Source organism: Lynx rufus, unplaced genomic scaffold (genome assembly GCF_022079265.1).
Source record: "Lynx rufus isolate CCGP_SWC_20201006 ecotype Redwood Valley unplaced genomic scaffold, mLynRuf1.p SCAF_14, whole genome shotgun sequence".
Lineage (NCBI taxonomy): Eukaryota > Metazoa > Chordata > Mammalia > Carnivora > Felidae > Lynx > Lynx rufus.
The window spans coordinates 65301217-65325942 of NW_025814828.1; the positions used below are offsets into that span (position 1 = coordinate 65301217).

At 42.1% G+C, this 24726-nt stretch overlaps 1 protein-coding gene across 2 annotated transcripts; it reads left to right on the top strand.

Moving 5' to 3' along the window:
* The first annotated feature begins 19238 nt into the window (after nt 1-19238).
* GPRASP2 (G protein-coupled receptor associated sorting protein 2) lies at nt 19239-24008 on the top strand. 2 transcript variants are annotated; one of them, XM_047076324.1, is made up of 4 exons: nt 19239-19417; nt 19987-20054; nt 20393-20470; nt 20771-24008. In XM_047076324.1, exon 4 carries the CDS (start codon nt 21092-21094, stop codon nt 23666-23668), a length of 2577 nt encoding a protein of 858 aa, XP_046932280.1. In that variant the 5' UTR covers nt 19239-19417; nt 19987-20054; nt 20393-20470; nt 20771-21091; the 3' UTR covers nt 23669-24008. The 2 variants fall into 2 exon arrangements, with proteins under 2 accessions (XP_046932280.1, XP_046932281.1); XM_047076325.1 differs by lacking the exons at nt 19239-19417; nt 19987-20054 and having other exon boundaries at nt 20158-20470.
* Nucleotides 24009-24726: the final 718 nt, after the last annotated feature.

Sequence of the window (24726 nt, forward strand, 5' to 3'; positions counted from 1 at the left end):
GATTTGTTTTTTGGGTGTTGAGTTTGGTAAGTTCTTTATAGATTTTTGATACTAATCCTTTATCCTATATGACATTTGCAAATATCTTCTCTCATTCTGTCAGTTGCCTCTTTTATTAATTGCTTCCTTTGCTATGCAGTTTTTTTATCTTTATGATGTCCAAATACTTCATTTTTGCTTTTATTTCCCTTGCCTCTGGAGACATGCCAAGTAAGAAGTTGCTGCAGGTGAGGTCAAGGAGGTTGCTGCCTGTTTTCTCCTGTAGTATTTTGATGGTTTCCTGTCTCACAGGTAGGTCTTTCATCCATTGTGAGTTTATTTTTGTGGATGGTTTAAGAAAGTGGTCCAGTTTCATTCTTCTGCAAGTTGCTGTCCAGTCCTCCCAGCATAATTTGCTAAAAAGACTGTCCTTTTTCCATTGGATCCTCTTTCCTGCTTTGTCAAAGATTAGTTGGCCATATATTTGTGAGTCCATTTCTGAGTTCTGTATTCTATACCATTGATCTATGTGTCTGTTTTTGTGCCAATACCATACTGTCTTGATGATTGCTGCTTTGTAATACAGGCTAACGTCTGGGATTGTGATGCCTGAGCTTTTGTTTTCTTTTTGAACATTACTTTGGCTATTCAGGGTCTTTTGCATTTCCATACAAATTTTAGGACTGTTTATTCTAGCTCTGTGAAGAATGCTGGTGCTATTTTGATTTGGATTGCATTGAATGTGTAGATTACTATGGGTAGTATTAACATTTGAACAGTATTTGTTCTTCCAATCCATGAGCATGTAATGTTTTTTGCATTTCTTTGTGTCTTTTTTCAATTTCTTTCATAAGCTTTGTATAGTTTTCAGCGTACACATCTTTGACCTGTTTGTTTAGGTTTATTCCTAGGTATTTTATGGCTTTTCATGCAATTGTAAATGGGATTGATTCCCTGTTATCTTTTTCTGTTGCTTCATTATTGGTGTATACACATATGATCAATTTCTGTACATTGTTTTTATATCCTCCAACTTTACTGAAATCCTGTGTCAGCTCTAGCAGTGTTGTGGTGGAGTCTTTCAGGTTTTCCATGTAGAGTATCATGTCATCTGTGAAGAGTGAAAGTTTAACTTCTTGGCCGATTTGGATGTCTTTTATTTTGTTTTGTTGTCTGATTGCTAAGTCTAGGATTTCCAACACTATGGTAAACAACAGTGGTGAGCGTGGACATTCCTGTCATGTTCCTGATCTCGGGGGGAAAGCTCTGTTTTTCCCCATTGGGGATATTAGCTGTGGGCCTTTCCAATATGGCTTTTATGATATTAAGGTATGTCCCTTATGTCCTAACTTTCTTGAAGAATTAAGAAAGGATGCTGTATGGGTGCCTGGGTGGCTGAGTTGGTTAAGCGTCTGACTTTGGCTCAGGTCATGATCTCATGGTTCGTGAATCCAAGCACCGAGTCATGCTCTGTGCTGACAACTCAGAGCCTGGAGCCTGCTTCAGATTCTGTGTCTCCTTCTCTCTCTGACCCTCCCCCACTCATGTTCTCTCTCTCTCTCTCTCTCTCTCTCTCTCTCTCAAAAATAAAAACATTTAAATTTTTCTACTTATTTTTTAAAAATAAATTTTTTATTTATTTTTGAGAGTGAAAGAGTCAGAGACAGAGTGCAAGCAGGAGAGGGTCAGAGAGAGGGGGAGACACAGAATCTGAAGCAAGCTCCAGGCTCTGAGCTGTCAGCACAGACCCTGATGTGGGGCTGGGACTCACAGACAGGGAAATCATGACCTGAGCCCAAGTTGGACACTTAACCAACTGAGCCACTCAGGTGCCCCTAAAAAATTTTTTTTAAGACAGGATATTGTATTTTGTCAAATGCTTTTCCTGCATCTATTAACAGGATCATATGGTTCTTATCCTACCTTCTATTAATGTGATGTATCACATTCATTGATTTATGAATACTGAACCAGCTCTGCAGCCCATGAATGAATCCCACTTGACCATGGTGAATAATTCTTTTAATGTACTGTTGAATTCAATTTGTTTGTATCATGTTGAGAATTTTTGCATCCATGTTCCTCAGGGATCTTGGACTGTAATTCTCCTTTTTAAAAAAAAATAATTTTATTGTTTATTTTTAAAAATTTACATCCAAATTAGTTAGCATATAGTGAAACAATGATTTCAGGAGTAGATTCCTTAATGCCTCTTACCCATGTAGCCCATCCCCCCCTCCCACAACCCCTCCAGTAACCCTCAGTTTGTTCTCCATGTTTATGAGTCTCTTACACTTTGTCCTCCTCCCTCTTTCTATATTATTTTTGTTTCCCTTCCATTATGTTCATCTCTTTTGTCTCTTAAAGTCCTCATATGAGTGAAGTCATATGATTTTTGTCTTTCTCTGACTGACTAATTTCACTTAGCATAATACCCTCCAGCTCTATCCATGTAGTTGCAAATGGCAAGATTTCATTCTTTTTGATTCCCAAGTAATACTCCATTGTATATGTACACCACATTTTTTTTTAATCTAGTCATCCATTGATGGACATTTGGGCAACCTACAGAATGGGAGAAGATATTTGCAAATGTAATTCTCCTTTTTATTGGAGTCTTTGGTTTTGCAATCAAGGTAATGCTGGCTTCATAGAATGAGTCTAGGAGCTCCCCTTCTGTTTCTACTTTTTGGAGCAGTTTGAGAAGAATAGGTATTTATTCTGCTTTAAAGTTCAGGTAGAATTCCCCTGTGAATCCATCTGGCTCAGGACTCTTATTTTTTGGGAGATTTTTGATAACTGATTCAATTTCTTCACTGGTTATGCACCTGTTCAAATTTTTTATTTCTTCCTCTTTGAGTCTTGGTAATGTGTGCATTTCTAGGGATTTGTCTATTTCTTCCAGATTGTCCAGTTTGTTTTCATATAATTTTTCATAGTATTGTCTAATGATTGTTTGTATTTCTGTGGTGTTGGTTGTGATCTCGCCTCTTTCATTTGTGATTTTAGCTATCTGGGTCCTCTCTCTCTCTTTTCTTTTGGATAGGGGTTTATCAATTTTGTTTATTCTTTCAAAAAACCAGATCTTAGACTCTTGATCTATTCTACTCTTTTTTTTTTTATTCTATATTGTTTATTTCTGCTCCAATCGTTACTATTTCTATTCTTCTTCTCGCTTTGGGATTTCTTTGCTGCTGCCTTTCTAGGTCCTTTAGGTGTAAGGTTGGGTTGTGCACTTGGCACCTTTATTGCTTCTTTATATATGCCTGAATTGCAATGTATTTTCCTTTTAGGACTGTCTTTGCTGCACCCCAAATGGTTTGGACTGTTGTGTTTTCATTTTCATTTGCTTCCATATATTTTTTAATTTCTTCTTTAATTTTCTGGTTGACCCATTCGTTCTTTGGTAGAGTATTCTTTAACCTCCATGTATTTGGGGGCTTTGAAAATTTTTTCTTGTGGTTTATTTCAAGTTTCATAGTGCTGTGATCTGAAAATATGCATGGTATAATCTCAATCTTTTTTATACTTGTTGAGGGCTGTTACCCAGTATGTGATTTATTTTGGAGAATGTTCCATGTGCACTTGAGAAGAATGCATATTCTTCTGCTTAAGATGAAAAGTTCTGAATATATCTGTTAGTCTATCTGGTCCAATGTGTCACTTAGAGCTGTTGTTTCTTTATTGATTTTCTGCCCAGATGATCTGTCCATTGTTGTAGATGGAGTAATAAAGTCCCCTAAAATTACAGTATTATTATCTATACATTTTGTTTATATTTGTCATTAATTGATTTATATATTTGGGTTCTTCATGATGGGGGCATAAACATTTACAATTGTTAGCTCTTCTTGATTGATAGAGTCCTTAATTATGATATAATGCATTCTTCATCTCTTGTTACAGTATTTGTTTTAAAATCTAGTTTTTCTGACATAAGTATGACTACTACAGCTTTCTTTTGGTGTCCATTAGCATGATAGATGGTTCTCCATCCCCTCTCTTTCAATTTGCTAGTGTCCTCAGGTCTAAAACGAGTCTCTTTTAGTCAGCATATAGATGGATCTTAGTTTTTTGTCCATTTCTACACCCTATGTCTTTTGATTGGAGCATTTAGTCCATTTACATTCAGAGTGATTATGGAAAGGTATGGATTTAGCACCATTGTGTTATCTGTAGGTTTCCTGTTTCTGGTGATGCCTCTAGTCCTTTGTAGTCTTTGCTGCTTTCCACTCACAGAGTCCCCCTTAGGATCTCCTGCAGGACTGGTTTAATTTCATGAACTTTTTAAGTTTTTGTTTGTCTGGGAAAGCCTTTATCTTTCCTTCTATTCTGAATGACAGCCTTGCTGGAAAAAGGATTCTTGGCTGCATATTTTTCCTATTCAGCACATTGAATATTTCCTGCCACTCCCTTCTGGCCTGTAAAATTTCAGTGGACAAGTCTGCCACTACCCTTATATGCATACCCTTGTAGGTCAAGGACCATTTGTCCCTAGCTGCTTTCAAAACTATCTTTATCTTTTATTTTGACAGTTTCACTATGATATGCATGGTGTTGACCTGTTTTTGTTGATTTTGAAGGGAGTTCTCTGTGCCTCTTGGACTTGGATGCCTGAGTCCTTTCCCAGATTAGAGCAGTTCTCAGCTATAATTTGTTCAAATAAACCTTCTGCCCCTTTCTCTTGCTCTTCTTCTCCCGAACTCCTATGATATGGATATTTTTTTCATTTCATTGAATAACTTAATTCTCAAATTCTCCCCTTGTAATCTAGTAATTCCCTTTCCCTTTTTTCAGCTCCTTAATTCATCATGACTATTTCTTAGGCCTTTGATCTCTGCAGCAATAGATTCTCTGCTGTCCTCTATGTTTTTTTCAAGCCCAGGTATTAGTATTATGACTGTTTTTCTAAATTCTTATTCAGATATATTGTTTATATCTGTTTTGAACAATTGTCTTGCTGTCATTTCTTCCTGAATTTTTATTTTTGAGGAGAGCTCTTCCATTTCATCATTTTGGCTAGGTTTCTGTCTTTTACATGTTTTAATATCTTGTTATGTGTCCTGCACCTGCAAGTACTACTGTATGAAAAAGGGGTCATACACTGTCCAAGGTCTGGCACTTAAGGAAGTGTTTCTGGAGTGTGTTGCATGCACTCTGTTGTTGCATTTTGACTATTCTATCCCACTGGTCAGTCTTATGCAAAGCTTCTCCTTTTTTGTAGTGGTGGAGTGTTTGGACCTTCACCCAAGTGTGCTTTGATTTGTTTGTTGAAGTAATCCTGGGAAAAAAAATGAAACAAGGTTGGGGGGAAGTGTGATCCCATGCAAAGAGAAAAATGAAAGGGGAGAAAAGAAGACAAAACAGAGAGCTAAAAGAACTATAAGGCTAAATCCAGAGAAATGAATCAGAAACTATGAGCCTGATTCCAAAAGAAAAAAAAAAAAAAAAGAAGGGGGTAGAAAGAAAAAGTAAAGAAAAGAGGAAAAAACAGACATATAAAAACAAAAAAATAGTTGCCTGTTGGTGTCTGGGACCTGTGGCTGTGCTGGTTTGGAGGCGAGGCAAGCTGTGTTGGGTCAGTCTTCCTGCAGTAAATAAGCAGTTGCCAGGCATGGAGGGGCAGGGTTTGGTATAAGTGGGTCCCGCCTCCACTGGGGGTCACTGTGCTGCTCCCTGAAGCCCCACTGTATTGGTGTTGGAGAGAAAAATGGTAACACCCCAATCTCTCCTTCCCTGGACTGGGTATCTCAAACCACGCTGTTCAGGCAGCCCTCACAGAATAGCACAGGCAGTTGGCTTGCCTTGGTCCAGGGCCAAGGCCTTCTCCTGCGCCTTCTTGGCACTCGGCTCAGATTCAAAACCCAATGTCTTGGGGCACCTGGGTGGCTCAGTCAGTTAAGCATCCAACTTCGGCTCAGGTCATAATCTTGCGGTTTGTGGGTTCAAGCCCCACATCAGGCTCTGTACTGAAAGTTCAGAGCCTAGAGCCTGCTTCGGATTCTGTCTCCCTCTCTCTCTGTCCCTCCTCTGCTCACACTCTCTCTCTGTCTCAAATATAAATAAACATTAAAAAATTAAAAAAAAAAAAAAACAGTGTCTTAAAGTGCCCTGCAACATGCGGACCCTTTTCTGATGTAGCGCCACTGAGCCCTACCAATTAAGGCCTTTGGCTGGCACCTGCAGGGTCTTTTTTCCTTGGGGAGGCAATTAATCCTCTTCCCACATTACTCAAGGAAGGCGACTATTCTCTCCCAGTGTGCCCCTGAGATCACTACAGCGCCCCAAGGTCGGTTCTTTCCCCCAATGGTGTGCACACATGGTACGCTCTGGTCCAGAGAAAGTCACACACTTTTGAAACCTCTGAGCTTAAGTTCCTAAAGCTGTTTGCAAAATAGAACCTGGCACTTTCTGTATTTCTCATTCCTCGGTCCGTGGTCTGGAGAGGTTTTCCTCTTGTGTTAACTCAGTACTGCAATTTCACAGCCCCATTGTCTTTCTCTCCCTTTTGTCTCTCCACAGAAGGGGTTACCTCCCCTCCATGCCTACGTTGTTTTATCTCCCCCAATTCACATACATGCATCTCAATCCCACAAAGCTGTCTCTCTCCACCTGTGGAGATCCTTCTACCACTCTGCAGATTGATTTCCTGCATGTTCCAAGTGATCTGACCTCTATATAGCTGTGTTTGAGGGAAGAGGGAAATTCCAGTCCCCCTACTTCTCTGCCATCTTAACTCCTCCCAAATACTTGGATATTAATCAACACACTTCTGAATAACACATGGGTCAAAGACCTCTCAAGAGAAACTAAAATATTTTGAAAAAAATTATGAAAATATATTTTATCAAAATTGTAGGATGCAGCAAACAATGCCTAGAGAGAAATTCATAGCATTGAATATATTAAAAAATAAAAAGGATCTTAAAATCAATAATTGAAGCTTCCACTTAGGCAACTAAAGAAATAAGAGCAAACTAAAGCTAAAGTAAGCAGAAGAAAATGATAATAAAAATTAGACCAGAAATCATTGATATGAAAACAGGAAATCAAGAGAGAAACTCAATAAAACCAAAAGTTGGTTCTTTAAAGATTAATAACATTTATAAGTCACTAGGCAGCTTAAGAAAAAAGAGAGAAAGATAAATTATTACCACAAATGTTTCTATGGACATTAAAAGGATAATGAAGGAATAGTATGAACAACTTTGTCCAAAACATTGATAACATAGAAGAATTGCAACAATTCATTAAAAGACATAATCTACCAAAAATAACACAAGGATAAATAGATAATCTGCGTAATCCTATAACTGTCAAAGAAGTTGAATCAATGCTTAACAACCTTCCAAAAGATAAACAACCAGGGTCAAGTTTACTGGTGAATTCTACCAAATATTTAAGGAAGTAATTATACCAATTTTATCTAATCTTTCTTTTTTTTATATATATATGAAATTTATTGACAAATTGGTTTCCATACAACACCCAGTGCTCATCCCAAAAGGTGCCCTCCTCAATACCCATCACCCACCCGCCCCTCCCTCCCACCCCCCATCAACCCTCAGTTTGTTCTCAGTTTTTAACAGTCTCTTATGCTTTGGCTCTCTCCCACTCTAACCTCTTTTTTTTTTGTTTCCTTCCCCTCCCCCATGGGTTCCTGTTAAGTTTCTCAGGATCCACATAAGAGTGAAACCATATGGTATCTGTCTTTCTCTGTATGGCTTATTTCACTTAGCATCACACTCTCCAGTTCCATCCACGTTGCTACAAAAGGCCATATTTCATTTTTTCTCATTGCCACGTAGTATTCCATTGTGTATATAAACCACAATTTCTTTATCCATTCATCAGTTGATGGACATTTAGGCTCTTTCCATAATTTGGCTATTGTTGAGAGTGCTGCTATGAACATTGGGGTACAAGTGCCCCTATGCATCAGTACTCCTGTATCCCTTGGATAAATTCCTAGCAGTGCTATTGCTGGGTCATAGGGTAGGTCTATTTTTAATTTTCTGAGGAACCTCCACACTGCTTTCCAGAGCGGCTGCACCAATTTGCATTCCCACCAACAGTGCAAGAGGGTTCCCGTTTCTCCACATCCTCTCCAGCATCTATAGTCTCCTGATTTGTTCATTTTGGCCACTCTGACTGGCGTGAGGTGATACCTGAGTGTGGTTTTGATTTGTATTTCCCTGATAAGGAGCGACGCTGAACATCTTTTCATGTGCCTGTTGGCCATCTGGATGTCTTCTTTAGACAAGTGTCTATTCATGTTTTCTGCCCATTTCTTCACTGGGTTATTTGTTTTTCGGGTGTGGAGTTTGGTGAGCTCTTTATAGATTTTAGATACTAGACCTTTGTCCGATATGTCATTTGCAAATATCTTTTCCCATTCCGTTGGTTGCCTTTTAGTTTTGTTGGTTGTTTCCTTTGCTGTGCAGAAGCTTTTTATCTTCATAAGGTCCCAGTAATTCACTTTTGCTTTTAATTCCCTTGCCTTTGGGGATGTGTCGAGTAAGAGATTGCTACGGCTGAGGTCAGAGAGGTCTTTTCCTGCTTTCTCCTCTAAGGTTTTGATGGTTTCCTGTCTCACATTTAGGTCCTTTATCCATTTTGAGTTTATTTTTGTAAATGGTGTGAGAAAGTGGTCTAGTTTCAACCTTCTGCATGTTGCTGTCCAGTTCTCCCAGCACCATTTGTTAAAGAGGCTGTCTTTTTTCCATTGGATGTTCTTTCCTGCTTTGTCAAAGTTGAGTTGGCCATACGTTTGTGGGTCTAGTTCTGGGGTTTCTATTCTATTCCATTGGTCTGTGTGTCTGTTTTTGTGCCAATACCATGCTGTCTTGATGATGACAGCTTTGTAGTAGAGGCTGAAGTCTGGGATTGTGATGCCTCCTGCTTTGGTCTTCTTCTTCAAAATTCCTTTGGCTATTCGGGGCCTTTTGTGGTTCCATATGAATTTTAGGATTGCTTGTTCTAGTTTCGAGAAGAATGCTGGTGCAATTTTGATTGGGATTGCATTGAATGTGTAGATAGCTTTGGGTAGTATTGACATTTTGACAATATTTATTTTTCCAATCCATGAGCAGGGAATGTCTTTCCATTTCTTTAAATCTTCTTCAATTACCTTCATAAGCTTTCTATAGTTTTCAGCATACAGATCCTTTACATCTTTGGTTAGATTTATTCCTAGGTATTTTATGCTTCTTGGTGCAATTGTGAATGGGATCAGTTTCTTTATTTGTCTTTCTGTTGCTTCGTTGTTAGTGTATAAGAATGCAACTGATTTCTGTACATTGATTTTGTATCCTGCAACTTTGCTGAATTCATGTATCAGTTCTAGCAGACTTTTGGTGGAGTCTATCGGATTTTCCATGGATAATATCATGTCATCTGCAAAAAGCGAAAGCTTGACTTCATCTTTGCCAATTTTGATGCCTTTGATTTCCTTTTGTTGTCTGATTGCTGATGCTAGAACTTCCAGCACTATATTAAACAACAGCGGTGAGAGTGGGCATCCCTGTCGTGTTCCTGATCTCAGGGAAAAAGCTCTCAGTTTTTCCCCGTTGAGGATGATGTTAGCTGTGGGCTTTTCATAAATGGCTTTTATGATCTTTAAGTATGTTCCTTCTATCCCGACTTTCTCAAGGGTTTTTATTAAGAAAGGGTGCTGGATTTTGTCAAAGGCCTTTTCTGCATCGATTGACAGGATCATATGGTTCTTCTCTTTTTTTTTGTTAATGTAATGTATCACGTTGATTGATTTGCAAATGTTGAACCAGCCCTGCATCCCAGGAATGAATCCCACTTGATCATGGTGAATAATTCTTTTTATATGCTGTTGAATTCGATTTGCTAGTATCTTACTGAGAATTTTTGCATCCATATTCATCAGGGATATTGGCCTGTAGTTCTCTTTTTTTACTGGGTCTCTGTCTGGATTAGGAATCAAAGTAATACTGGCTTCATAGAATGAGTCTGGAAGTTTTCCTTCCCTTTCTATTTCTTGGAATAGCTTGAGAAGGATAGGTATTATCTCTGCTTTAAACGTCTGGTAGAACTCCCCTGGGAAGCCATCTGGTCCTGGACTCTTATTTGTTGGGAGATTTTTGATAACCGATTCAATTTCTTCGCTGGTTATGGGTCTGTTCAAGCTTTCTATTTCCTCCTGATTGAGTTTTGGAAGAGTGTGGGTGTTCAGGAATTTGTCCATTTCTTCCAGGTTGTCCAATTTGTTGGCATATAATTTTTCATAGTATTCCCTGATAATTGTTTGTATCTCTGAGGGATTGGTTGTAATAATTCCATTTTCATTCATGATTTTATCTATTTGGGTCATCTCCCTTTTCTTTTTGAGAAGCCTGGCTAGCGGTTTGTCAATTTTGTTTATTTTTTCAAAAAACCAACTCTTTGTTTCGTTGATCTGCTCTACAGTTTTTTTAGATTCTATATTGTTTATTTCTGCTCTGATCTTTATTATTTCTCTTCTTCTGCTGGGTTTAGGCTGCCTTTGCTGTTCTGCTTCTATTTCCTTTAGGTGTGCTGTTAGATTTTGTATTTGGGATTTTTCTTCTTTCTTGAGATAGGCCTGGATGGCAATGTATTTTCCTCTCAGGACTGCCTTCGCTGCGTCCCAAAGCGTTTGGATTGTTGTATTTTCATTTTCGTTTGTTTCCATATATTTTTTGATTTCTTCTCTAATTGCCTGGTTGACCCACTCATTCGTTAGTAGGGTGTTCTTTAACCTCCATGCTTTTGGAGGTTTTCCAGACTTTTTCCTGTGGTTGATTTCAAGCTTCATAGCATTGTGGTCTGAAAGTATGCATGGTATAATTTCAATTCTTGTAAACTTATGAAGGGCTGTTTTGTGACCCAGAATATGATCTATCTTGGAGAATGTTCCATGTGCACTCGAGAAGAAAGTATATTCTGTTGCTTTGGGATGCAGAGTTCTAAATATATCTGTCAAGTCCATCTGATCCAATGTCTCATTCAGGGCCCTTGTTTCTTTATTGACCGTGTGTCTAGATGATCTATCCATTTCTGTAAGTGGGGTGTTAAAGTCCCCAGCAATTACCACATTCTTATCAATAAGGTTGCTTCTGTTTATGAGTAATTGTTTTATATATTTGGGGGCTCCAGTATTCGGCGCATAGACATTTATAATTGTTAGCTCTTCCTGATGGATAGACCCTGTAACTATTATATAATGTCCTTCTTCATCTCTTGTTACAGCTTTAATTTAAAGTCTAGTTTGTCTGATATAAGTATGGCTACTCCAGCTTTCTTTTGGCTTCCAGTAGCATGATAAATAGTTCTCCATCACCTCACTCTCAATCTAGAGGTGTCCTCAGGTCTAAAATGAGTCTCTTGTAGACAGCAAATAGATGGGTCTTGCTTTTTTATCCATTCTGATACCCTATGTCTTTTGGTTGGCGCATTTAATCCATTTACATTCAGTGTTATTATAGAAAGATACGGGTTTAGAGTCATTGTGATGTCTGCACGTTTTATGCTTGTAGTGATGTCTCTGGTACTTTGTCTCACAGGGTCCCCCTTAGGATCTCTTGTAGGGCTGGTTTAGTGGTGACAAATTCCTTCAGTTTTTGTTTGTTTGGGAAGACCTTTATCTCTCCTTCTATTCTAAATGACAGACTTGCTGGATAAAGGATTCTCGGCTGCATATTTTTTCTGTCTAGCACACTGAAAATCTCGTGCCAATTCTTTCTGGCCTGCCAAGTTTCAAAAGAGAGATCAGTCACGAGTCTTATAGGTCTCCCTTTATATGTGAGGGCACGTTTACCCCTTGCTGCTTTCAGATTTTTCTCTTTATCCTTGTATTTTGCCAGTTTCACTATGATATATCGTGCAGAAGATCGATTCAAGTTACGTCTGAAGGGAGTTCTCTGTGCCTCTTGGATTTCAATGCCTTTTTCCTTCCCCAGTTCAGGGAAGTTCTCAGCTATAATTTCTTCAAGTACCCCTTCAGCACCTTTCCCTCTCTCTTCCTCCTCTGGGATACCAATTATGCGTATATTATTTCTTTTTAGTGTATCACTTAGTTCTCTAATTTTCCCCTCATACTCCTGGATTTTTTTATCTCTCTTTTTCTCAGCTTCCTCTTTTTCCATAACTTTATCTTCTAGTTCACCTATTCTCTCCTCTGCCTCTTCCATCCGAGCCGTGGTGGTTTCCATTTTGTTTTGCATTTCATTTAAAGCGTTTTTCAGCTCCTCGTGACTGTTCCTTAGTCCCTTGATCTCTGTAGCAAGAGATTCTCTGCTGTCCTCTATACTGTTTTCCAGCCCAGCGATTAATTTTATGACTATTATTCTAAATTCACTTTCTGTTATATTATTTAAATCCTTTTTGATCAGCTCATTAGCTGTTGTTATTTCCTGGAGATTCTTCTGAGGGGAATTCTTCCGCTTGGTCATTTTGGATAGTCCCTGGTGTGGTGAGGGCCTGCAGGGCACTTCCCCTGTGCTGTGGTGTATAACTGGAGTTGGTGGGCGGGGCCGCAGTCCGACCTGATGTCTGCCCCCAGCCCACCGCTGGGGCCACAGTCAGACTGGTGTGTGCCTTCTCTTCCCCTCTCCTAGGGGCGGGATTCACTGTGGGGTGGCGTGGCCCGTCTGGGCTACTTGCACACTGCCAGGCTTGTGATGCTGGGGATCTGGCGTATTAGCTGAGGTGGGAAGGCAAGGTGCAGGGCGGCGGGAGGGGCAGGCTTAGCTCGCTTCTCCTTAGGTGATCCACTTCAGGAGGGGCCCTGTGGCAGCAGGAGGGAGTCAGATCCGCTGCTGGAGGTTTGGCTCCGCAGAAGCACAGAGTTGGGTGTTTGCGCGGAGCGAGCAATTTCCCTGGCGGGAACCAGTTCCCTTTGGGATTTTGGCTGGGGGATGGGCGGGGGAGATGGCGCTTGCGAGCGCCTTTGTTCCCCGCCAAACTGAGCTCTGTCGTCCGGGGGCTCCGCAGCTCACCCTCCCTTTGTCCTCCAGCCTTCCCGCTTTCTGAACAGAGCTGTTAACTTATGACCTCCCAGACGCTAAGTCGCGCTTGCTGTCGGAACACAGTCCGTCAGGCCCCTCCGCTTTTGCAAGCCAGACTCGGGGGCTCTGCTTGGCTGGCGAGCCGCCCCTCCGCCCCGGCTCCCTCCCGCCAGTCCATGGGTGCGCACTGCCTCGCCGCCCTTCCTACCCTCTTCCGTGGGCCTCTCGTCTGCGCTTGGGTCCGGTGACTCTGTTCTGCTAATCCTCTGGCGGTTTTCTGGGTTATTTAGGCAGGTGTAGGTGGAATCTAAGTGATCAGCTGGACGCGCGGTGAGCCCAGCGTCCTCCTATGCCGCCATCTTCCTCTCTGCTGGTCTATCTAATCTTTCAAAGAAAATAGAAGTTGAGGGAATAATCCCCCCCCCCAAATTCTGAGACCAGCATTATCCTAATACCAAAACCAGGCAAATACATTACAAAAAGGGAAAACTATAGACCAATATATTTAATGCAGATAGGTGTAAAAATCCTTACAAAACATTAGCCAGTAAAACCTAGCAATGTATAAAAAGAATATATACCACAGCCTAGTAGAATTTATTCCAAGTATGCAAGACTGATTCAACTTTTGAAAATAAATTAATGTGATCAATGACATCAAAGGATAAAGAACAGAAATGATATGATCATATCAATAGAACAGAATAAAACATTTGGCAAAATTCAATACCCATTTATGATAAAAACTCATAAAACTAGGAATAGAGGAAAATTCTTTAAGCTTAATAACGAGTATCTACAAGAAATTTACAGCTAACATAAGGGTGAGATGCTTTCTGCTAAGAACAGGAACAAGGAAAGGATATCCCTACTCACCATTCTTCTTTAATATCACACTGGAAGTCCCAGCTAATGCAATAAGAGAAAAAAAGGAAATAAAAGTATACAAATGTGGAAGGAAGCATTAAAACTGTACTTCTTCCCAGATGACATGATTTTCTCTATAGAAAATCTCAAATAATCAAGAAAAAAGCTGTGGAACTAGTGAGCAATTGAAGCCATGTTGCAGGATACAGGGTTAATTTACAAACCTCAATTTTTTTTCTTATATACCAGCAATGAACAATGGAATTTGAAATTAAAAACATAATACCATTTATATTAACACCAAAAATGAAATATTTACGTATAAATATTTAAAAATATGTACAAAATTTATTTGGGGAAAAATACAAAATACTGATGAAAGAAATCAAAGAAGATCTAAATAAATGGGAAAATATTCCATAAGCATGAATAGGAAGGCTCAATATTTTCAAGATGTCAATTCTTCCCAACATAATCTATAGATTCAATACAATGCCAATCAAAATTCCTACCAGTCATTTTGTGGATATCAGCAAACTGATTCTAAAGTTTATATGGAAAGGCAAAAGATCAAGAAGCAAACAAAATACTGAAAGAGAACAAAGGCAGAGGACAGACATTACCCAATTTCAGTACAGTCCATAAAACTACAGTAATCCAGACAATGTGGTATTGCCAAAAGAAAAGACAAGTAGATCTGTGCAACAGAAGACAGAGGCCAGAAATAGATCCACACAAATATAGTTAACTGGTTGTTGACAAAGGAGTAAAAGTAACTCATTGGAGAAAGTATACTATTTTCTACAAATGGCGCTGAAACAACTGGTATCTACAAGCAAAAAAAAAAAGTGAATCTAGACACAAATCTTACATCTTTCAAAAATATTAACTCAAATTATATTACAGAGCTAAAGGTAAAATGAAAAACTCTAAAACTCTTAGAAGCTGAAGTGAAAGTCTAGATGACTCTGTTTAGATACAACAAAAAAAGTGTGATCCATGAAAGAATATATCGCTAATTTGGACTTCCATTAAAAATAAATCTTCTCTGCAAAACATTCTGTTTATATAATGAAAAGACAAGCCAAAGATTGAGAGGAAAAGCTTTGTAAGACAGACATCTACTAGAAACCTGGTATCCAAAATATACAAAGAACTCTTAAAATTACAATAAGAAAACTATCAACCACATTAAAAATGGGCAATGATCTGAACAGACAACTGACCGAGAAAGCTATAAAGATGGCAAATAAGCATATGAAAAGATGCTCAACATTGTATGTCATTATAAAATTGCAAATTAAAACAATAAAAAGAACCAAGTTAAGCTAAATGGACAAAAAAAAAAGTCATTGTCCATAATGATTGAGATGGACAAGGAATAGACCAGGCCTGGTGAACATGTGAAAGTTTACCTGTATGTTTGTAGGAAGTGGGGGTGGGGCTGGGGACAGAGCTGTAGTTATAATGAATCAGCACAGTTGCTTCTATATCTCGGGCTTAACAATTGGTGGTTATTTGATTCTGAAATTTAGATTTCAGGGGCAAGTTGGGTAAACACAGGTGTTAGTGCAGTCACTGGGTAGTAGAACCATGGCTGTTGAAATGTGTTAGATGGTAATCCATTGTAGGGTAAACTAAATATTGTTTGGCAATTAGACATAGGTCAGTATCCTTTAATCTTTTAATCTTTTTTTTCTTGTTTTCTGACGTTACAGATGAAATTTAACCAATTTGAGCTGGTTTCCTCACCTGTTATATGAAGGTAGTAATAGTATATTTTGATAGTAGTCCCTATTGTCCACTATTGTTATAAGTTAATATGCATAAATACCTTAAAATAAGGCCTCTCTCAGTTCAATAAGTGTTAATGAGTAATAGTGGCTGTTCTATAAATGAATTTACAATATATTGTTCAACGGGCATTTAAATGTCTTACAGCAAAATCTCTCAGCTATTGGTAGATCCACCCCTCTGTCACAAAGATCTTGGAATCAAGATTCCACCGCATCCACACTTATCAGAGAAGCTTATGCTTGTATGATTTTGAATATACCTGTAAACTTTTAGGATAAGAAACTGCATAAGACATACACTACAAGTAAATGTGGCTTCCACAAAACAGAGATTTCTTTCACTTTTGTTTCTATCTCCAGTCCCTAGGATAAAAAAGGTATTCATATGTATTTCTTGAATGAATGAATGAAAGGCACCAGAGACTTTAACAAAGTGAAAGAATAGTTCAGGGAGGCAGGAAGATTCACACACACCCACAGATCCCAGCAGAGCTCAGACACTTCTTCAAGCCTGGCATTCACCCAAGATAGTATACTGTGGAATAAGGAAAATGATCCACAATTCAGCCTAAAGCCATTTAAACAGTACAGTAAAACTGGCCCTCCTCTGGGGGACCTCGGTGGCTTAGTTGGTTAAGCATCCAGCTTCTGCTCAGGTCATGATCTCAAGGTTCATGAGTTCAGGCCCCACATCACACTCTGCTATCAGCACAGAGCCCACTTCAGATTCTCCATCTCCCTCTCTGTCTGCACCCCACCCCCACACTATCTCTTTCTTTCTCAAAAATAAATATTTTTTTAAAGTGGAACCAACTTGACAATAAATTATATTAAATACATACATACATACATACATACTTACATAAAGTGGCCCTCCTCTGATAATTGACATCTGTTGTCAGTCCAGATGCTGTATATAATCATCTCCAGATTTTTTTCCTGTCACTTAATATTAAAGTTATAATACATATAATACATATTTATCTAAAATAAAAGCTGAAATAAAAATACATGAAAGGTCATAGTAAGAATATGGTTCCCTTTTCATCCTCAAAAATGTAAGTGATTTTCAGCAAATGGGGATTTGTTCCAAGATGAACCTCAAAGGCCCTTGCATAAATCTTATATGGAAAACAGAGACAGGAGATTGCTAGAGAGGGTGGTTATAGTGGTAAGAAATGAGCCCCCAAAGTGATCCTCCCAGGGGTTGAGGCACAAATAAAGAAGGATAAGGAGAATGGACCATCATGATGGTAAGTAAATTCAGTTCCTACCGCTACTATAACACATTACCACAATCTTGGCAGCTTAAAATAACACAAATATATAATCTTACAGTCCTGTATGTTGGGAATACAAAAAAGGTCTCACTCGTCTACAATGACAGCAGGGCTTCATTTTTCTGAGGAACCCTGGGAAGAATCTGTCTCCTTGCCTATTCCAGCTTCTGGGAGCTGCCTGCCTTCCTCGGACCATGGCTTTGTTTAATCTTCAAAGCCAGCAAAGGCCTGTCCTGTCTTTCTCATGCTATTTCACTGTCACACTGACTCTTGTGCTTACCTCTTCCACATAAGATGTACCCTTGCAATTACAAAGGCCAGGAAGACCCAGCATATTCTTATTATTAAAGTCAGCTGGTTAGCAATCTTAATTGCATCAGCAATCTTAATTCTTTTTGCCCTTAACATCACATGTTTACAGGTTCTGGAGAATAGGATGCAGATATCACTGAGGGAACTTTATTTAGCCTACCACAGTGAAAGTGCCATTTAATTGAGTTTAAAAGTTTTACAATGGGCACCAACAGGTCTGTGCTCAACCACAATTATGCTTAAACACGGTTTCTCTGTTTGCCCTATGGAGCACAGAAAGGAAGGGCTCAAGACTAGAGGAAGGATGTAGGGTTAAGGGAGTCAGAGGATTCAAGAACCACCAGGCTTCTGTCTTGTACAAGTGGGTACATGATGGGGCCTTCTCCAAAGAATGTCTGGGGAAACTAGATAGATGTGCATGGCATCCAAGCTGGTTCTAATCCCTGCCACATATCCACATTGCCAAAGATCATGAGAGCTTGGACATGACTACAAGCGAAGACTTGATAGATAGGATAGTGGAAAAGGAGCCAGGACTATCCTGACACCGGACCATGGGGCAACAGACAGGAAAGATCCTATGACCCAGTGCAAGTCCTGACAGGGAAAGGCCCTCCTTCTTGGGCAACTGTGGGGACTGCGAAATGGCAAAGCATATTACCAGTTTGAATGAGGGGTGGGGGTGGGAAGCAGTGTGGCAGAAAGGGTGGGCACAGAGCAGTGTGGCAGAAAGGATGGGCACAGAGCAGTGGTTGGTTTTCTCAGGTTAGAGGTGCAGGTCTGCCTCTCTTTAGAAAAGGCTCAGTGGTGAGGCCTCGATGAGAGCCCCCTCCCACTTCCTCCTCTCCGGGCTCCGTGAAACAATGAAAGAAGGACTCCAGGAGGGCCAGGTGGTCTGGCCTTAAGTCGCCTCTCCCCTCTCATCCTGCTGTTCTCACAGCCCCTAGCCCATCAGCCTCCAGGAAGGAGGGCGGGCGGGATTGGGTGGGGGGGTGGGAGGCGGGCAGGATTGGGTGGGGGGGGGGTTGGAGGCGGGCAGACACTGAACAGGCTGGGGATTCTCACAAACCGAAGGACGGTTGATATCCATCCGCTGCTGCCTGCAGCACACTACCACCACCACCACCCTGAACTGGGGATCCTAGCCCCCACTGCCAGTCGTCCCCAGGTCCCTTTTATTGCTGTGCCAGCAATGAGGGGGTGGTCGCCTCGGAGGTCCGCAGAGGCGGGCTGCTGTGAGCCCGCCCCTTAGGCTGGCGCACCTCCTGGCCCCGCCCCCCGTGGGTCGGAACTAGGGTGGGCCAGGGAGGGGGCGTCCAGCCCATTCGTGCTGTATCCCTCCGCCCCCCTTCCCGACACCCTTGGTGAGAGCGGTTCGTGCCGCAGCCTGCGCAGCCCCTGCCCAGTTTGGTGCTGCAGCGCGGGGGGGCGGGACGCCTTTTTGCGATTCTGACAGCACGCTAGGTGGTGGGAGTCCGAGTGAGGAGCTCCGAGAAGAGGGGGAGGACAACGACCTGCACCTTGAGCCTGTGAAGGCAAGTGGGTTGTCGTGGGGAGGGGTGGGGGGCCCCCACTGTCGCCCGGCTTACAGCCTGCCCGGACCCCAGCCTCTGGCAGCCTGGCAAGGGGGAGGCGACCGGGTCGTACCCTGTCCGTGACAGAGGTGCGCAGCGCCGCGGGATCCCTGGCGAGGAGAGGCAGTGACCGGTGCGGGCCGGGCCCAGGGCATGGGGGCTGGCGGGAGAGGCTCCCTCGGATCCTGTGGAGGCGAACTGCGCCAGCCACTCCGCAGCCAGCTTTCCAGGCGCTCATGACCCGCCCTCGACGGTGCTGTGCCGGGAGAGAGCTGTGGGGGGAGCCTGCTGCGGAAGAAATGGCGGAGCGGGAGCTGGGGTGGGGGGCACCTGGAGAGGCCGCCGGGGCGAGAGCGGGTGGGGGGTGGCGTTCGAGTTATTTGCCCAACTGGCAGGAGCCTGGGTTCGGTGGCGTCGGCTGTTCCGGGCCCTAATTCTGTAAAGGGGCCTATTGGCCCCCGGACCCTGGATGCTGTCTCTTAGCACAGGCTCCTGGTTGATTCGAAAGTCTTCTCTCTGCGAGGTAGGTCTGGTGGTTTCATCCCGCAGGGTGCATCTGTAGAGGAGAGGCTTGAGAAAAAGGAAGAGCAGGACAATGGCCTGGATTTCTGGAGGTATGTGGGGCTGGGGGTGCAGGGGGGAAATGAGCAGCAACCATTGAGTGGAGACCCAAATCGGGGTGGGGTGACTGCGATCAGAACACGTCAGGCGCATCCAAGAGTACCTTCCAAATTTCCCCTTTTTACTAGCCTTCTAAGTCCTTCCTTTGCCTTTCTCCTTCACCTCCACCCGAAATTGGTGGCAGGAAAAGATGAGCTAGGAGGTGAGGGTAAGACAAAAGTCATAATTACAAGTGTCACTGCACAACCTGTTTTCTAGAATATACCTAGGGGCACCCTTCCCCCAATTTATGCTGCGCAAGGCGGTGGGATGTGGTGCACCTAGTGGTGAATCCTCAGAATTGGAGAAGGGAGGCATGTGAAAGTGTGACGTCAAGAGAAGATGTCGTTGTCTGCAACCCTGAAACTAAGAGCTTAAGTAATAGAGAACATTCTACCAAGAGGACTTTAAATGTTGGAAGACAAATCATATGTGGGCTCCTATCCTTGGTGTTTGTGGGTCCACCCAGAACTCAGTTGCTGCCATGGTCTCCTGTCATGCCTTTTCATCTGTTTGTCCATAGGCCTGCTTTAAAGCTGCTCACTTCTGTAAGGAAGGGAAGGAGGAATATACTGGCCCAAATCTGTGGAGGTTGGTATGAATGACAGCAATGCAGGGGATAGTGGCAGAGTAAGATCAATAGCAGGTGTCTTTGATCCACTTGGGTGTGTTTGATCCACCTCTCCTACCCTCTGCCATATTTGCACACTGTCACAGCATCTTTTCCTCATTTCCTGCAGGAGGTATTAGGCATATTAGTGTAGTTACGGATTGGGCCATGAATGGGAGGAGACAACCAGAAAGCAGGGACCATTAGATAGGAAAAAAATTAGACAAATTAAACAGATGTTTACATCAGGGGTCAGTGTGTCAGTCTGTCAACAAGGCACTCAGACTTCATTGTCTCCTGTATGTTTACTTCTCCGTAGGACTGCCTGCTCTCTGAGGTAGAGCTTAATACCCCTGAAACAAAGCAAGGAGGGGGAAATTGCACCATATCCTTGCAGGTTGGTATGAGATTGGGTGCAAACTTGAGTGGGGAAGTTGAGATCAACACTGGCCCAAGAATGACTAGGGTAGTCTGGGGGCTCCTAAGCCTCTCCCATTGCCAACACTCACCAATTTCACACCTGTTTTGTACCAGGCAAAGTAATGTGGCAAAATCTGGGGTAAAACGTGGGTGAAATGAGGGTGATGGAGAGACTTTCCATCTGTTCGCTAAGCATTTAAGGTCCAGTCTCTGAATCTCTGCATGGAGTGATGCAATTTGAAGAGATTCAAAGCCCTATGTCATTCTCTTTCCTTAGATCTACCTCCAGTGGCATCTCTGGAGGTGTTGGAATTGCTGCTGACCACCACCCTCAACAGGTCTGCACCCACCTGGGAGCATCCATCATCCCCCAGCTTGGTTGTGCCTCTTCTGCGCTTTGTGATATTGACTGAGGCTGGGCTTTGGAAGCAGATCGATTGACTGCTGGACTGGTGATTGACTCTAACTCTTGTTTCCAACTATATCACGTGAATCACTGAAAGATCACAGTGTGAAGATACAAAACTGTGAGAGATCTGTGGTAGAGGCTGAGACTGGGGTAGGGGTACTTAACTGGGCCTCCTCTGTAACTTACACCATGACTGGGGCTGAGATTGAACCTGCTGCCCGGGCAAAGCCTGAAAAGAAGGCTGGAGAAGAGGTTGGGGGTGGGGCTGAAAGAGAGAATGAAGTCCCAATGGTGGTCAGACCCAAGATTAGGACCCAGGCACAGCTAATGCCTGGAGCAAGGCCCAAAACTGAGTCAAAGTCTATGCCTGGGGCAAGGCCCAAAACTGAATCCCAGGCAATGGCTGGGGCAAGGCCCAAAACTGAGTCCCAGGCTATGGCTGGGTCAAGGCCTAAAACTGAGTCCCAGGGAATGGCTGGGACAAGGGCCAAAATTGAGTCCCAGTCAGTGGTTGGGGCAAGGCCCAAAGTTGAAGCCAGGACAGTAGGGGGAGCACGTCCTAAGACCGAGGCCAAGGCAATCCCTGGGGCAAAGCCAAAAGATGAAGCCCAAGCTTGGCCCCAGACTGAGTTTGGGGCTGAGGCAATGTCGCAAACAGAGGGGTTGGCCCAGACCAGTGGTGTAGCCTGGCCACTCGTCAGTACTGAGTCTGGGCCAGTTGCTAAACCTATGGCCCTATCTGTGGATAGGGAACTGGTCAGTGTGGACACTGAGACGTTTCCTGGCTCCCAGGTTCAGACAGGAATTCAACCCTGGTTTGGATCAGGGGAGGAAGTTAATATGGGGTCTTGGTGCTATCCTAGGCACCGGGCCAGAGAGGAAGCCTCTAACGAGTCTGGATTCTGGTCAGCAGATGAGACCTCTACAATGTCCTCTTTCTGGGCTGGAGAAGAGGCCAGTATCAGATCGTGGCCCAGGGAAGAGGCCAATACCAGATCCAGGCATAGGGCTAAACATCAGCCTAACCCCAGGTCCAGGCCCAAATCCAAGCAAGATCCCTATGTTGATTCTTGGTCTGGGTCTGAGGAGGAGTCTGGCAATCAATTTTGCTTGTGGGCTGGAGAAAATACGAATAACTTGTTCAAGCCCAGAGTTAGGGATGAGGAAACTATGAGGTCCAAGCTTAGGACAAAGAGAGAGGACTTTTTTGAGTCTGAGTCTGAAGATGAGTACTCTAAAGAGTCCTGGTTTTTGCCTGGAGAAGAGGCCAATGGTAGATTCAGGACCAGAGACCAGGAAGAGCCTAATACTGTCTTGAAGCCCAAGGGCCAGAAAGATGTTAATAACAGTGGTAGGGTCAAACAAGAGCCCAGGTTTGAAGAGGAAGTCATTATTGGATCCTGGTTCTGGGCAGAAAAAGAGGCCAGTATGGAGGCTGGGGCTTTGGCCATCTGTGAATCTACACCAGGGTCTGAGGAGGGGGCCATTGGTGGATCCTTGCTCTGGACTGAGGAAAAGTCCAATTTGGGGGCTGTGGCCAGAGAAGAGACCAGGCCAGAGTCTGAAGAAGAGGCCATATTTGGGTCCTGGTTCTGGGATAGGGATGAGGCCTGCTTTGATCTAAATCCCAGTCCTGTGTATAAGGCTAGTTCCAGGTTCAGAGATTCAGCTGAAGAGGAACTTAAAGCATCATCCAGGCCCCAAACCTGGGAAGAGGTCACTGTTGAATTCAAACCTGGTCCTTGTCATGGGGTTGGCTTCCCATCCCCAAGCTCCTTTAGAATTCCTGAAGAAGCAGCATCTGTATTCTCTGACATGTTTGAGGGAAAGCCCAAGAATTTGGAATTTTCACCAGAAGGGGAAGGGCAGGAATCTTTGCTTCAGTCTGATCAGCCTGAACCTGAGTTCCCATTTCATTATGATCCATCCTACAGGTCAGTCAGGGAAATTCGGGAGCATCTTAAGGCCAGGGAGAGTGTAGCACCTGAGAGTTGGTCCTGCAGCTGCATACAATGTGAGCTTAAAATTGGTACTGGAGAATTTGAAGAACTCCTTCTATTAATGGACAAAATCCGAGATCCTTTTATTCATGAAATATCTAAAATCGCAATGGGTATGAGAAGTGCTTCTCAATTTACCCGAGATTTCATTCGGGATTCAGGTGTTGTCTCACTTATTGAAACCTTGCTCAATTATCCCTCCTCCCGAGTTAGGACAAGTTTTTTGGAAAATATGATTCACATGGCTCCACCTTACCCAAATCTAAACATGATTGAGACATTCATATGTCAAGTGTGTGAAGAAACCCTTGCTCATAGTGTGAGTTCTCCTGAGCAGCTGCTTGGATTAAGGATGCTTAGACACCTCACTACAACTACTGACTATCACACACTGGTTGCCAATTATATGTCTGGGTTTTTCTCTTTATTAACCACAGGCAATGCAAGAACAAAGTTTCATGTTCTAAAAATGCTATTGAATTTGTCCGAAAATCCTGTTGTGGCAAAAAAACTATTCAGTGCCAAAGCTCTATCAATATTTGTGGGTCTCTTTAACATAGAAGAGACAAATGATAATATTCAAATTGTTATTAAGATGTTTCAGAATATCAGTAATATTATAAAAAATGGAACTATGTCTTTAATTGATGATGATTTCAATCTTGAGCCACTTATTTCTGCATTCCATGAATTTGAGAAGTTAGCTAAGGAACTACAAGTCCAAATAGACAATCAAAATGATCCTGAGATGGGACGACAAAGCTAGTGTGAATAACCACCTGCCTTTGATCAGCCTTATGTTCCCAAAGAGCCCTGAGTAGTGCTTTGGTTTTCACAGTCTGGTTTTATGTTGTAACTTATATTTTAATGCTGATGTTAACTTTGTCCAATCCTTGGTTTGAGCTGGATCATTTTGTGGATGCCAAATGAATATTAGAGCTGAAAACATATTTGCTGATATTTGTCTTGCTGTCCAGATTGCAATATCTTTTTTGGTATTGAGCTTCCAGTGAACTGAGTCGCCTATGTAAGCTACCCTGCTATTTGTTGTTTAAACATATGGTTCTCTATTCAAGTCTGTGTTTTCAATAAAGGTCTATGTGAAAATTGGCAAAAGTGACCCTTCAGTTTGAAATCCAGGTACAGATACATTGTGCACACTTACAAATACAGATAACTAGTAGTATGACAAACACCCTCATTGGAAAATCCCATTCCTAGAGATTGAGAAAGGAGAGATTACTGTGTGCTGGTGGTACTTGAGAAATGCTTCAGCAAAGAGGGACCCATTTAAACTAGTGTAGGATAAGACAAACCATTAGGTCATTCTCTGAAGTGAGGAGTGGGAAGAAAAGTGTGAATAAATGTGCATGATTGGGAAACCTGTCCTAGTAGCATGGATTTAGCCTATCTGCCTGGAATAGGTTAAGACAAATTTAGTGAGGGATGCAGTTGGAATGAGGCCAGCTTGGAGAACTAAGTCAGCCAAATCTGCACATTTTACAAATCCTAGTACTGTTGTTGCTTCATTGCCACCTAAAGAGTGAAAGAGTACAATGGCACACAAATTGAGTCAGGAATAATATTTCCTTTGTGTTCCTAGTGCAAGGAAGGTATTAAGGAAATTATGTAGCTTTAAAAAATTATTTATTGGCATGAAATTATACTGATGCTTTAATGTCAAGTGAAACAGAAGATTGTGATATCTGGAAAATTGGATCCCATTTTAAAATCTTGTGTGTAAATACACACAATTTCTATGTAACTTTAATATGCCTAAGAAACTTCATACATTCAATAGTCTGGAATAAAATACCATAGTAA